This window comes from Caloenas nicobarica, chromosome 13 (genome assembly GCF_036013445.1).
Source record: "Caloenas nicobarica isolate bCalNic1 chromosome 13, bCalNic1.hap1, whole genome shotgun sequence".
In the NCBI taxonomy this organism is placed as follows: Eukaryota; Metazoa; Chordata; class Aves; order Columbiformes; family Columbidae; genus Caloenas; species Caloenas nicobarica.
Window position 1 is genome coordinate 16174480 of NC_088257.1, and position 15617 is coordinate 16190096.

At 38.2% G+C, this 15617-nt stretch overlaps 1 protein-coding gene across 1 annotated transcript in view; it reads left to right on the forward strand.

Moving 5' to 3' along the window:
- LCP2 (lymphocyte cytosolic protein 2) overlaps positions 1-14293 on the forward strand; it is a 31664-nt gene extending 17371 nt beyond the window's left edge. Inside the window, exons 7-21 of the mRNA XM_065644132.1 lie at positions 265-469; positions 1209-1309; positions 2474-2543; positions 2755-2838; positions 3634-3659; positions 3751-3770; positions 3877-3981; positions 4857-4887; positions 5578-5590; positions 6819-6939; positions 9039-9088; positions 9859-9959; positions 10819-10896; positions 11978-12133; positions 12823-14293. Of these exons, the coding sequence (XP_065500204.1) occupies positions 265-469; positions 1209-1309; positions 2474-2543; positions 2755-2838; positions 3634-3659; positions 3751-3770; positions 3877-3981; positions 4857-4887; positions 5578-5590; positions 6819-6939; positions 9039-9088; positions 9859-9959; positions 10819-10896; positions 11978-12133; positions 12823-12945 (1284 nt within the window). The 3' untranslated portion in view covers positions 12946-14293. The remainder of the gene's footprint in view (positions 1-264; positions 470-1208; positions 1310-2473; positions 2544-2754; positions 2839-3633; positions 3660-3750; positions 3771-3876; positions 3982-4856; positions 4888-5577; positions 5591-6818; positions 6940-9038; positions 9089-9858; positions 9960-10818; positions 10897-11977; positions 12134-12822) is intronic.
- Positions 14294-15617: the final 1324 nt, after the last annotated feature.

Genomic DNA, 15617 nt, shown 5'->3' on the forward strand with positions numbered 1-15617 from the left:
GTGCATTTCAATAAATGATAAACTTATCTTAACCTTCCACTGCAGTGACTGTTATAAAATGATACTCGTTCCCTTTCTTAAGCTGTTGAGTGCTGTATGCATTAATAAAATGCTGCCTCCTTTCACCATTTTATTTCAACAGACAATTTTTTCATTCAAACTGGTTGTAAAAACTCAATATCTTCCAGAGAAAGGTGACAAAGAAACTGCACAGCAGTGTTTAGGATCCTGTCACAGCATCCATCTTTCCTGTACATTTGCCAGGATGAAGATGATGATGATGACTATGAAAGCCCTGATGATGACCAGGAAAAGGAAGATGAGGCTGACTATGAATCACCAACAGAAGAACCTGAGGAAGCAGAACATGACAGTGATGGCTATGAGCCACCTCCATCCAATAATGATGAAGCACACCACAATGTCATATTTCCTGCCAAGTCACTGGCAAACAACACAGATTATATAGGTAATTACTAAAAAATAAGTGTTATTCATAATTTGTAAATGATATTTTCACACATTATCAGCCACATTTTAGGTGGCTGATAATGGAATATATTTTTTTCCTTCAAGTCAACAGTGTAGTTCATGAATAAGATTTAGTGACACAGACTTATTGCATGTTGGTGGCTTTGTGACTTTTAAAGCAAAATTTTCTACTTCAGACAAGCTCTGTTGGGTTAAAGATTAGCTTTGTGTGATGAGTGCATTATTTGGCCTTTGGTTTGCATCTGCACGACATTAAACACGTGCATACTGTATTAGTGTCAGTAGTGCAACCTTGAACAGAGCAAGTTGTCACAACAGTCACAAAAAACTCTAGTAAAAATTGGGAAAAGACAGAGATTGGCTTTCTCTGCCTGTCATTTTTTAATGTCTGATTCTTCAGCAGCCTGCAGGTGCGGCATCACAGACAGGAGCACCAAACTGCCCGTTAGCCTGGCTGGTGTTTCACACAGTCACTGCAGCAATGAAAAGAGTGTGGGTCAACACATGGAGTCAGCTCACCTCCAAAGGGACGAGCATGTAACTCCCAAAACAGTTGCTTTATGCAACTGCCATTATGTTCTAAAACAATGTCTTTATGATATACTAACTTAAATATCCAGGTTATTGCAAGGGCTCTTTTTCATAAAGATCTAATGAGAATAAAATAACCAAACGCTTTGTGTCATTGTTTACTTTGGGATTTTTGTTTCCTTTAGACAGACCTCCATCAACCAGATCATCACACCAGCCTCCAGTACCACCCCAGCGACCTGGCCCGTCCCCAGTACCAGCCTCATTTGCGGGAAGAGGTGTTTCTGTATGTTTCTGTCTTAATATTTCACCTATTTCCTTTGTCAGTACCTCCTTAGAAGTCCAAGTGTAATGCCATTTTTATACAGATAGCGTATATAGAGGAAGAATTTCAGCCATCAAAATATATTTGAACTCTGTTACAGAGTGGCCAGCCATTTTTTCATGGAACAATTAAATTTCATGGGACAAATGTATTAAGTTATTTCACATTACGTGCCGGAAATTTGTACCCATTTGTGAACGCATCCCCACTATAAATTATAGATTTTGGTAGATCCCTCTTTGTTTCTTAAGTGATATTTGTAAAAATATCTGAGCTATACTTCTAGCAATTGTCCATTTGAATTAAGATCACAAAAAAGTATAAGGGACCGTAGGAGAACCCTAATGACCCAGAATTTTTTCTTTTTTTGGTCCTGCGAATATTTCAAAACCGAAAGCTATTGTGCTGTTTACAACTGGCACTATAGGTTCACTGTAGGCCAGAAGAGATGTACATTAGACCTACCCATGTGCACAAGTAAAGGTAATTTTAAGATGACAGAGGGACTTTTGGTGTGACCCAGTGTCACAGTTTATGTAAATAAACCACACAGGACTCTTAGGTGCCATGAGCTCTCTTTGGAATAAGAAAGAACATTGGATGGCATTTGTCCGGAGTGTGTAGGTTTAGATGCAAACATCTTTTGCAGCTGCTGACAGCACAATGCTGTTTGACCCCAGCTCTCCCAGTGACAAAGAAAGTCCTTTCTCCCCCTGCTTCAGGAAGCAACACAGACAATACATACTTGTCAACTTCAATTCTATGTCCACTAATTTCAATACCACTTTTCAAAATTAACACCTGCTGCATTGAAGGGGCAAAGATACAAGAGCATTGTTGAAGCTCCTATTGCTTTCCTTTGACAATACTCATGCCCTCCCCAAAGATAGCATCCCACTAGAGTATTCCCTGTGAGACAAAACAGACAGAGGCAATTGTGCCTCGAACAAAGGAACATGTATGTAGGTCACTCTTCAGGAGCGCTAATGGCTTCTGTCCTTCCTGCGTTGGACAGAGCCCTGTTCCCTGTGCTGTACTAGAGACAGACGTGGTGCACTAGGGTTAATATACTAAAATTAAAACGGGTGAAGACACACTTTAACCACATGTAAAATATTGTTTCAGCTGCCAACTTTTCCTCCTGCACCAAGCAACAATGAATTGAGTAGAGACAGAAATATCAAGCCTATGAAACGTAAGTCCAGCTGGTTTTCTCTTTGTAAAGCTCTCGCCACAGGCTGGGTAGCACTTCACTGTTGCCTGTATCTCCTCAGTTCCACTCCCTTCTACTATTTATACAGATGCCTCACTTGTTATTCTAAGAAGTAACACCAGTTCATGGCTATGTGGCATAAAGATATATTGACCTATACCAGCAAATTATCTCACACAGCTTTTGTGTTTAGCCACAGCTCCTTCCATAGACAGAAGCACAAAACCCCCTCTGGATCGCCTTGCTCCCCCATTCGAAAGAGAAAGCCTGGGATCAGGTCAGTATTTGCTTATGCTAATATCAATGGGGTTTTTTTTAATCATTCAAATTATCAGTTTGAATATCATTCATGCAAAAGAGCAAGGCTCAACCAAATGTACTGTAATCCAATCACATAGAAGGTGATCTGTTTATGAATAAATAATGGAAGTGGTATCCACAAAGTGAGAGAAATTGTATCTAGAAAGTGGCAGCCCTAGCTCAGGACTAGTTGAACGGAAAGACATCATGAGACCCCTGTGCAATAAAGGTAGGATATAATATTTAAGTGAATGAACAAGGGAACATTTAGTAGGTTAAAGGAAGAAATAACTTTTGCATACAAAGCTAACAAAACTCTGCATACACTACTATATGTAATATGGCATACAGACTTAAAAGAATGCTGAGAACTGAAAAAAACCACAAAAATGGCATTTGTTTCAGAATTGTAAATCATGTTTTACAGAGAATCTAAAGAGACTACTCTATGATTTTTATTTATTGTCTAAACACTTTTATCTGGTACATAATGACATAAAAGTATCCAGTAATTGAAGTTGAATCATAGAAACTATGATTGTAAAACATGCCACTTTGAAAATTTTTAAATTTTCCTTTAATAACAAATATTGCAATTTTGCCATCTCTTGCAAAGCAAAAGTAGTTTTCTGGCTTACATTTCAGGAGGCTGAGTCCTTCAATCTGCAAAATTCACTTTCAATGATATTCAAAACTTGTTTATTTCATAGAAAGTTTACTTAAATATCTTAATTTTCTTTTTTTTCTAAATGTAAGCTTTTAATATTTTCAGGGAGGAAGCCGAACTTCCCTGAAAAGGTAAGGCCTTTGTTGTTTGGTGCTTATAAATGTTTTTTACCTGTTGTGATACACTTACACATTCTCTTAACTCTTCCTTGTTGTTTTACAGCCTCTGACTTCACAGCTAAGGTAAGAGTTTTGCCTTAGGAAATGAGACTTTCCATGCCAATATTACCCAGATATTTTGTAATAAGCAGATTTTTGCCTTTATTTCATCATCTTGCTCCTGCTCCAGATCCCTGGGGGAACAACTAGCAATGATGCCAAAACCTCCTGTCCCACCCAGCGACAGATATGAAAGAGGCAATCCGTCTCAACTAAGGAAGCAAACCCCTGTAAAGTAAGTGTTCCTGTAATTGAAATTTAATGAAAATATAGATGAAATTTAAGAAAAATATGGCTAAGCAATACAAGATAGTATAATTTACTGCTACTGCATGACAGTCGTGTCTGCAGATATCAAAGTTCTGCTTTACAAGTATGTGAAAAATGTCTCTCTCCAGCCATATCCCAGGCACTACGTAGGGCATGACTCACTTCCAAGTTGTACAAAGATATATATGATCCATGCTTATTCCAGCAGATCAAGTTCTTGATCTAGTGAACATTCTTTCATGAGTCCTACTGCTATCTTTTTTAGGGTGCTAGGAAAAGAAAGCTTTACTTTCCTACCATTGATTTTACTAGTCTGCAAAGCTCCTTAATATCGAAGAGCATTCTGTAGCAGAACCAGCTCATTCTCTAGCATTTTGTAGATAACTTGTGGGCTGGACAGTGTGACTGATCTTAAACAAAATAAGAAAGTAATTGAGATCTGCTAATCAGCCAGGATAATTTAGCTGAGAAACAAAGACTGGAAGGCTTGTCATGAGCTCCAGCAGTGTTGCAAAGTACTATAAATGAGTTCAAGACTTGAAGTCTAGTGTTTCATTATTGTAAAAACTTGTTTTAAGCTATAATCTTATAATCAATTCATCAGACAAATTCCTTGTTGATAGAATCAAGATGGGCAAAGGACTAGCATAAGGTCTTAAATTATTAAATTCTAAAATTAGAATATTTTTGCATTTTTAATGAGGAAAAAGTGTTTCTGCATTCATTAGGTCTGTAAAACTGTAAATTCATGTCTTAGTTGAAAATATGGCCTAACGCACACAAAGTGAATGAGTAATAATCCATCTCTGATCCACGTTTTGTTTTTCTGTTTCATTTCAGACAGGGCTGGCCACCACACACAAAAAATGAAGTAAGTGTAGTCTCAAAACAAATATTTAAACGTATAGGGGCTAGAGTAAAATGAAGTATCTGTATAAACTAATAAGGCTGGAAAAGGTAAACTCGTTTCCTGAATACTGATGGATCTTTTATAGCACATGGTTTCTTTTTAAACAGTTCTTTTATGTCAAGCTCAGTTTCTTCCCCGAGCACTTCATCTTAGACAACAGGAAGAAAAAAGCCAGATTTTGTTTAGGTTTGGGGTTTGTTTTGTCTAGGTTTGTTTGGTTTGGGTTTTGTTTATTTGGATGGTTGGTTTGGGGTGGGGTTTTTTTGTTTGTTTTTGTTTGGTTGGTTTTCTTTCAGCTTAAGCTGACCTAAGGATTTCACTTTGAGCTGTCTCTGAGAGCCTACACTTCCTGAAAGAATGAGGAAAGTTTACACCTGCTGAGAGTTTCTGACTACTTTGGGTCAAGATCCATTCTGGGATACCCACCTCACAGCTTACTTGTAAATAATAGCTGCATCTTAATGAAGGAACTTAACTATTTGGTGTTGCATGAGGATAGAAACCCCAGCGTTTTAGATGAAAGTGACAGTATAGATAGTAGAGTCCTGGTATACTCAAAATTCACCAACTTCCAGGTTTTTGTTTTGTAAAATATTCCTAAGAATTGTGCTATAATAAGTTACTAATATTTATTTTCTTTTGGCTCCCCAGGAGGAAGAAGAGCGTAAGTATTTCCACAGTGACTTTTAAAACTTAGTATTTCTTCATCATAGTTCTGGAAAAAAAAAGGCACTTGTTTCTTTAGAGCCATTTCAAAAATCAGGTGGTATCTTGACAGGTTGTAGAACACTTACAAAGTCCCTCACACAGATTTATATAGCAAAGCAAAGCCGCAAAACGCAGGAAATCACTGGCTAAGAGCTTCCTTCAGTCAGCCAGTTACAAGACAGCAGGATTTCTTATTTTGAAACACATTACATTTTAGAGACACGTGATCTGCACACAGCGTCAAACTGCTAGGCATGTAAACCAGGTATCCTCCCAGTTTTCAACAAAACCTTTAGTCAAAGCCTGCTGGTACTAGTCTTCTGTGTAATGTTATTTACTCTAAAGAACAGAAGCAAAACTTGTTTCATGCAATAATAGTATTTATAAATTACTTCAAAATCCTGGTTCCTAAAATTAAGTAAGTTGGTAAAGTGATGCCATAACAGAAGGAGAACATTTGGCCAAGTCTCTACAAATTATCGCTGCCTCTAAGACTCAATAAAGAACAGGGCTATTTAAGCTGTGCAGAGTGCAGTTAATCTAGTCTCCTCTTACCAGTAAAGTCTGAGGACACTGCAGAAATAAAATGTTTTATTTTATGCTGTTGTTTATGATGATATGGGAGAAATCTCACAAAGGAATGACATTCAAAAAGGTAACCTCAAATAGACTATTTAGAAGCAACATAACAGAGGACAAACACATGGTTATGTACCACCTTCAGCTCTGCGGCAGTTAAGGTCTCTGAATTATGGCTTATGCAAAACAGAACTTAGAAAATGTAAATGTTGCTCAAGCCTGTTCCAGTTTATTTTTAGTTTTAATACTTAATTTTAAGTTCTCAGTAACTAGCATATCAAACACTTTTTAGAGAACCGGTTATTATGTTTATTCCATAGAATAGTTTGGGCTGGGACCTTAAAGGTCATCTAGTTCCACCCCCCTGCCATGGGCAGGGACACCCCCACCAGCCCAGGTTGCTCAGAGCCCCGTCCAACCTGCCCTTGAACACTTCCAGGGGTGGGGCATCCACAGCTTCTCTGGGGAGCCTGTGCCAAGGCCTCACCACCCTCACGGTGGAGACAATGTAATTAAACAGCAGCACTGTGACAGCATTTCTTCATTCTATCTCATTTAAGAATGTCTCACATAAGTTTTAAGTTTCCTTCCCTTCCTCTCCACAGCCGCACCCCCCAGACCAGTGCCACAGCTGTCTCTGCCCCACTACAGCTCCAACACATTCCCATCCAAATCTGTCAAGCCTCCACCTAAGCCAGGATCCAACAGTATGCCTGGTGCAGAAAGGTTTGTTTCACCCATTATTGTGTCATTCTTTTGCTTCTCAATCTCTTTGTGATTTTGCATATAATAATATAGACAAGGTTACAGGGTTCTCAGGCAAACACAAGATAACTACTTTAAGCAGTCCATTATTCTTCAGGCTATACCCTTGCCCCCACTGCCTGCTAATTTGTGTTGTTCCTGCTAATAAGGAGAATTCTTAACGTAATTGAAGTTCTGTATTCAGTGAAGCAGATAGTGTACATCAGGCAACCAAGAAAAAAATCACATGTCTCAGGTTTATGCCAAGGAAGTATTTTGGGGCCTATGTGGGAAGAGATCATCTTCTCCTTCAAAACTACGGAGGATTTTAAAGGATTCTGCACACTCTGGGAACCTAACTGCTAGAGCTGAGACTACTAATTGCCTCAAAACCAAAAAATTCCAGAACCTTAGTGGTCTGGAGTTGAATCTGAAAGAATCTCACCACCCTTTTATTGAATTTTGCTCTAACGTTTAATAAGTCCTGTTTAAAATTGTGAAACTTGCTTCAACTATGATTTCTTCTAGCTTCGGCCTTCAAATATTAGATTGTTATGTCTTCATTTGCTAGATGGAAGAGCCCTTAATTAAATTTTGATGTCTGATGTAGTGTGCAACAGACTTAGCCTTTGATGAGTTAGAGTGGGCTCCTTGAGTCAAAGTCTGAATTCCATTTTCTAATTGCTGTATTTTTAATAGCTCTTTGATGAATACCCCCCATTTACCATCATCCTCTGGAACTGCTGACACCCAAGTAGAACTAATATTGCAGTAGCAATAGCAAGGTCATATGCAAATGTGAACTGTTCCTATGATGAACACTTCTGCTTATATTCAGCGTTGCCAAATTTTGCTAGAGCAGAGGCGCCCATTTGGCTGATTCTCTCCCATGAATCACAAGCCATGATAGGGTGCTTCTGTTCTGCAAACATAATTAACATGTTCATCCCAGAGCTTTTTGTACAGTTCATTTAAGCAAAAGAGAAATATGAACTGTAAAGGAAAAGCATGCAGGCAGTTTGTTCCTGATTAGTTGCAGAAATAATATTTTTTTTAGAAAACGAAGATTGGGACTCTTCATTTTAAGACGTTTTGCGTGTGGGTTGTGGGAACAGGCCATAAGAGAAAAATGTAGATTTTCTAACGCAAAGCAGAAAAATGAACACAGGAGGGAAAGTAAACTAAGCATAGGCACATGAAAGTGTTACGGTGCAGTGGGCGTGAGCTCTGTGCCACTGTCAGCTCAGAGCTCACAGAAGCACAGAATGGCTGAGGTTGGCAGAGACCTCTGGACGTCATCGGGTCCAGCCCCCCTGCTCAAGCAGGGTCACCAGAGCAGGCTGCCCAGCACCAGATCCAGATAGCTTCTGAATATCTCCAGGAATGGAGACTCCACAAACTTTCTCAGCAACCTGCTCCAATTGGCAGTCGCCCTCACAGTAAAAAAGTATTTCCTGATGTCACTGGGCACCGCTGAAAAGAGATCTCTCCTGAGAATTCTCTTTTCCAGGCTAAACAGTCCCTGCTCCCTCAGCCTTTCCTCATGTGCGAGATGCTCCAGTCCCTTATCATGTTAGTGTCCCTTCACTGGACTCTTCCCAGTGCTTCCACATCCATAGTGGCAACATTAATGATGAGAAACTGCATTTTCCTCAACGATGTCAAAGAAGCCACAAGCAAAATGACTCTTTAAGTGGAACCAGAAAAGAAAGAAACATTTAGCAAGCTGTTGCCTGTGCCCTCTGCTTTAGGGGAATGCAGGGCTCATTCCTTCTGAAAACACAAAAAGCTGCAGCGGTTTCTGCATTGCTGCTGATACAGGGGTCTTGGTGGCCCATCACTGATTCCCTCTAACTTATTCCCAGACACTGAGCTTCAAGTAAACTTAATGGTGGATCTATTTATATAAAAAGAAGGAAAGAGAACAAAAATAAGAAAAAGAAGGCTCTCCTAATCTCTCATAGGTCTCAAGAGGATCTCACATTCTGAAAAGCAGGCTCAAAGCCCAGACCAATTCTTCAGAGCACGAAATGTTGTATAGCAATGTTGTATTTATACTATTTATTTATTTTTTTAAACAGTGCTAGAAACCTGTCTTCAAGTGGCTCACTACCACCACGCTTACATCTAGGTTTGTATCCTGCATTCCTTGTAGCAAAAGTGACTGAAGGTTGAAAGATAGTTTTGGTGCAGTTAATATATATATATATATATATACACTTTTATTTTTTAAAGGATGTTTCTGGTTGGGCTGTGAAAAGAAAACTAGCATGTTCCTGAAATGCATCTTGTGTAACTTAGTCCGAATATCAGATGTTTTTCTCCCATAAAGTTTGAGCTTACTGCATGGTTAAGCCATTGTCAAAACTTCATATAAAGCATCTTTTCCAATGGATCTAATACTACTGAGAGTGGAGCAACACTACCTGCAGGTCACTGTGGTATAGCAATACTCTTGAAAAAGGGAGAAAACACTTTCCATGTGAAAAATGCTGCATATTTATCTTGTAATAACAGGTAAAAAATAAAGGAAGTTTAGAAATCAACAGCTGCCAATGTCTTACAGTGACATTTTTTAGTGCCTACATGTGCCCAACTGAGTAATTGTGGCACAGAAGCTATAAAAATGTAACCTCTATTTCAAGTTCATCTCATTATAAGGAAACCTGAACTGCAAGAGTTCAGTTAAAGTCTCTGTGCACCACGGATGAATTTCTGTAAAGAACCTGGTTCTCATACAGTAGCCTAAAACCGATTTCAAACCAAATCAAAGTATGTCAGTATCAGAGTGATATAAATTTTTCATGCCTCACAAAAGCAAGGTTCTGCACCATATATGCACTCCTCAGGTGAAATTATTTTGCTGGTTTTAACATTTTTTCTGCTTTCATATCTTTGAAGGCAACAGCAGATCCCCTTCAAGAGGCGCAGCTGATACAAGACCTCCTTTGCCAGTTCCTAGCAGACAGACCATTCACCAAACAAACATGGAGGAAGATGAGGTACAAAAACATTACAAGCATTAACCATAACTGCTCAACACAGCAAATTTTCTGATTTCAACAGAGATCGTTTTTCAAAGTTGTTTTTCTAGTTAGTAGTCACTGTCAGGAAGTTATAAGTGCTTTCAGTTTCCTTTTCACTGTCAAACTTTGGTGCCTTATTTTGTTTTCACCAAGAAAAACAATAACAAAACCCCAGTAGAACAAAATAAGAGGAATACTTGTTTGCTGGATTATTTGTTTTGCACAACTGCCTTCAAGTAGCATTACGTATTCAGTTCTTCTTCCACAAAACCTTGCTGGGTAAAGAATTCCTACCCTTTTCCTACTTTTGTTTCACATTTCTTTAAATATGACAAGTTGAGAGCAACTCACTCCTGGTGACAACACTGCAACTGCAACCACAAATGGTATTTTCACAGGAAGTCTGCATTTTTGTCTCAGACGATAGTTGAAAAAGAAAACATAAAATAATTGAATTAAAAATCCCAGAGAAATGAAGGCAAAGGATGCTAGTGCCCCAGGCAGACAAGAGAGAAATGTAACTTAAAATCTATCTTTTACTTAAAATAGTTGGAAATATGCATTTTCCTAGCTTACTTGCAGACATATTATAGATAGGTCTGTAATATTTTCAAATTTACCAAAGCAAATAATTTTTAAATCATTTAGTGACACACGCTATACAGTAATATATACCAGTATGATCCCTGCAGCTCAAACGTCCAAAGAATCTGCACATAAACCCAAATATCCCTCACATTCAAATTTCTCCTTACTTATTTGTCTGTTGTTAACATCACAAGCTAATCCATCCACAGCTGACTTTCTCCTTCATCCTCTCTCACGAAAACCACAGGACTCACTCAATGCTGAGTGGTACGTTGCTTACGTTAGCCGGCCAGAAGCAGAAGCAGCTCTTCGAAAAATAAACAAGGTACTCTTTAAATCGTTGGTGGTTCTTACAGCACCTCCTAGCTAGATGTCCCTGCAGTCATATGGGAAGAGTGAAGCTAAATAACAACAAGGAGGGTTATAGCCTCAACATAGACACTCAGAGTGAGGGATTCACTGTGAATATCTTAACACACATCGAAGTTACACTCTAGTCTAACCCAGCCATGAAGGCTGTTGTTTTCCACAGTGCAAGAGAACAAATTCTGTGTCTCCAGAAAGCAGTTTCACCTCACCTCTCTTAGGAGGAGTGACTTTTCACTGAAATAGTTCTGTCACCAGTGAGGAATTTGTTGCAAATTCCAAATTTTAGATAGCTTGAACAAGATGAGATGAATCCCACCCTTTTCTAGGCGACATTTACCAACAAAATGAAGTACAGATTCAAACAGATGAAAGCCAGGCTTAACTGTGCATGTGGAGATAAACCAAATTGTATCTCATCACTGTGGGAAATCTGTTTACTTTGCGGTGATTCACAGCACGTGCACTGAGCTGAAGATGACATGTACAGCATTTCAATGGCTTGTACTGTGGTCCATCTTATGAGATCCCATTCAATGCCTTTAAGAACACTTATTAAAACATATCTGAAATTAAGAAAAGCAGAGAGGGAGTGAGAGAGACAGACAATTTCACTGCCCTTACCAAAATTACACAGACACTATCATTGTTTTAGGCTGTCTGTAAATAGATCACATAGGTATCTTGATTGGCACTTACCAGAAGTGAACTTCTCTTCTGGGCAAAGTGATGTGAGATTTGGCCTTTGATATTTCACTCTCGCCTTCAGTGGAATCTCTCCCTCATAGAGGGAATACCATTCCTCCCTTCCCTAAAAATCTGGATTTGTATCAGACAGGAAACTTTTAAGTAGCAAATTGAGAGACGAAACATTTTAGAAATTACCTAAACTCTTTAATAATGCAGTTTCTCTTGCCAGGAGGAAAGATCTTTCAGAAAGAAAAAACACTTAAAAGCATGAGTGCTCTAGTTAAGGTTGTTATGTTGATCAAACCCAGAAGCAACATTTATTTCTCATCTTTCATTTTTTCATCTTCCAGGACGGAACTTTCTTGGTAAGAGACAGCTCAAGAAAAACTGTAACTCATCCATATGTACTGATGGTGCTGTACAGAGATAAAGTATACAACATCCAGATTCGTTACCAGGAGGAAAATCAAAAATATTTGTTAGGAACCGGCTTAAAAGGAAAAGAGGTATTCTGTGTTTTTCACACTATTTCCCTTCATCTTAAAGTATCGCCTGTCTCATCCCAACCCGGCAGCCATTCCAGTGGAATTCTGCTTATTCCAGATAGAATATGTTACTGCTGAAAATAAAATCAGACTCTCCTGTTTGCACTCAGGGAATGAAGGGATAGCCATTAGAAATCCATATACCTGGTTAGCAAATGTTTATTTACCACTAAGATACCAGATAAGGGAAATCCACAGTTGAGAGCAAATCCATATCTGCCAACGTTACTGCTTTGCTCCCAGACTGCAGCTTTAGTTAGGCCCACCATTACTGCACAGGATTGCCTGGCACCGGACAGACCGGTCAGCACAGTTACTGTAGCTCTGACAGAGTCACAATTCTCTGAATTTAACAATCACCTTTTGGACTTTCAAGTGTGATCATCATGTCAGGCAGAATGACAACATCACGTATTAAACAGGCCAAGACTGCACAAGCTAATTACACTGCATTGCAGTAGGTCGTACACACACTAGATGAACAGTTACTGAGCTCCTGATCATGGCAGGAATGAAAACAGCTGATCAGATAGTATTTAGTGGACCTTATAAGATATTTATTTAGAGTTTTAAAAAAACCCTTTGGTTTTGCTAACTACTTATATTTCTGACATTTTTTCTATAGCTGTCTCATTTTTTCCATCCCACAGGATTTTTCTTCTGTAGCAGATATCATTGATTACTTCCAAAGAACACCTCTTCTTCTGATTGATGGAAAAGACAGAGGTTCAAGAAACCAGTGCATGTTAAAATACGCTGCAGGACATATTTAAATGAGACCTCAGTGAAGATCACATGTAGTATCGAAGTCTACTGAAGTTTGTAAACTTCAGGATATTTCCTTTTTCAGCAAACTAAAATCATGATGTAATTAAAAATCCTTTTAGTGTTAAGGAAAAATGACGTGTTATTTTTAAATTATGTCTGAAATGCAGTACTCTCTAAATCTGATTATCCTACAATGTGTTCATTACTGTCCGCTAGTCATACAGGACATGAGAATTTTTTATCTTCCAACATATCAGTATCTTCCTGAAATTATTTCCTGACCAAATTACAGGAGCCAGAAATAAATACCACTGCAAGTCTGTCCTTTCAGATGAGGAAGAAAAAAACCAATCAGTAAGCTGTTTTTCAGATCAGAACTGCAGCAGCAATTATGTTATTTCAAGTGATACAGAATAGCCCCAATCCTTGTCAAAGTTGAGGAGTAGAAAAAGACAATAAAAGCCATTTTTTTTTCCCCCACAATACACTTGCCAATGAAAAGACCCAGACTCCAACCTGGGCCCTAAAGACACCCAGGTTTCAGCAACAACCCTGGATATGCAGCTGCCTATCAAGATCTATCTCTGTGTTATTCAGTCTGTAGAAAAATAAAATACCTACAGATATCATGTTCTCTCTGCCGTACCACTGATGAGTCCCTGATGAAGAGTCTTAGCCCAGAAATGGGAATGATGTGTCTCCTAGGAATGTCTCAGCTCACTCAGAAACAAGCTTTTCTCCCTTAACACAGACATCTCTCTACCTGTGCCTTTCTGACTCTACATTAAGCAACTACTTTTTTTATAGGAGACACATCAACAAGATTATCATCATGTGCTTCTTAATTGGCAGAACACCCCCAAATCTCTTAGAAAGCAGACAGACACCATCAGGTTAAACTTAGCTCCTCTTATACAACTGCTTTCTGTTTTTAATGTATTTTTTCAAGAAAAACACAAGAATGTTCTCGGTTATAAATTCTAACTTGCAGCTGAGGACTACTGCAGCATACTGTATCAAGAGTTCTTCCCTCTCCTTTGCTAAGTGGGATTTATCCAACTCTTTGCCTTGGTTTTCTAATAACCTTTGTTTTCTGGCAAGACCCTGGTTTGATAATTATGTTCGACTTTGTCACACTTCTTCTCCTTTAAAGCCATTTGTGTGTATATCACTTGAAACATCTGAACCAAAATTTGAGGCAGAAAAATATCTTCCATGTAATCTGTATAGCTTATCGGATGAGATAATCAGATTTCATAAACAGTTTTACTTTAAATATGTTTCATAAATGTTCTCTTCATTTCTAATATATTTATGTAGGAGTGGGAATTCAAACAGTGGATTTCATTTCCTTGCAACTTTGATTCAAAAATAAAAAGGTGAAAAATAAAATTTTTAAAACTCTACAGCTGGCGAAACCTGTGTCTAGCCCAATATTTTTTAAAAGTTCAATACCAGCCTTCTGAAAGAAAAGTGAGTTAAAATGTGTGCTTTTCAAAACATGCTAAAATTAAGAACAACCTCCACCATATTACCACTGACTCTGTGAGCTGGGGGCTGTAGTTCTATTCCATTACACTGCCTTGGAAAGTCAGACAACCCAGAAATACCTCCTATGGAATTGTGTCCTATTTGTTTTAAATTGTCTCATTAGTGAAAGAGAAATAAAATATGAACCACTCTAACAAATTATAACAATGCATATTATTTTCAGTAGAGCAAATCTTGATTTGCTTATTCAGAGAAATATATTTTGTATACGAACTAAAACACACCTCAACATTCAAACGTGTCCACAAGTAAAGTACAATTGAATATTAACTGTCATGAACAACAAGAAAATACTGGCTACTCAAATTTTGGACCAAGAAGAGTTCAGAACAGAGTATTTAGACCACCAACTCTTTCTTAGTTTTGTAGCTCGGTGCATTAGAAAGTCACAACAGAAACTAGAATGAAAGCACTTTTGGTTTTCCAGAAGTAATTTGCTCTTTGGCCACCTTCCTCAGCAACACTTTCAGAATGAGGAAGGCAGATCAAATGACAAGTTGCAGTTCCTCCTTCACTGACTGTTTCTTATCCCATTTTCCGGAGCACAACTGAGATGAGAGACCAATGACTTGACTTGAAGTAATTTAAAATCTTTTGTTACTGTTCCAATATGTCTTTGTTCAAAAGGAGCCAGCCACACGTGAAAACCTTCATGTCCAGTTTCTAACTTTCTAGTTAATAACATGAATCTTTACAGCCCTAGTGAGCTTTATTTGGGAAATTTCGGTTAAAGAAAAATCTCAGAATCAATAATTTACTTATAGCATTTTTCCACTGCACATTTTCAGTTTGAAATAAAAATAGCCTAACTGCAGGAAACCATACCATCATCTTACAGTTCAAACTGAAGCAGTATTAATAGAAGACAACGCATAAAAATAGATGTTATTACTTAGTCTGTCAAGCTCCAAGTTTTTTCTTCAGCTTCTCTTAAATCTTTGGCCTTCATTGGGTGGTTGAAATTCAAAATCAGGTCACAAAGCAGTAGCTGGCTTTCCACTGAAAGACAAAGGACAATGTGTCACCATGGTATAATATTACATGGTAGATGCTAAGTGAATGGCAATTCATATACAGCACTTTTTGAAGTGTCTATCTATCAACTCTTCCAAAAATCTGAAGGGTT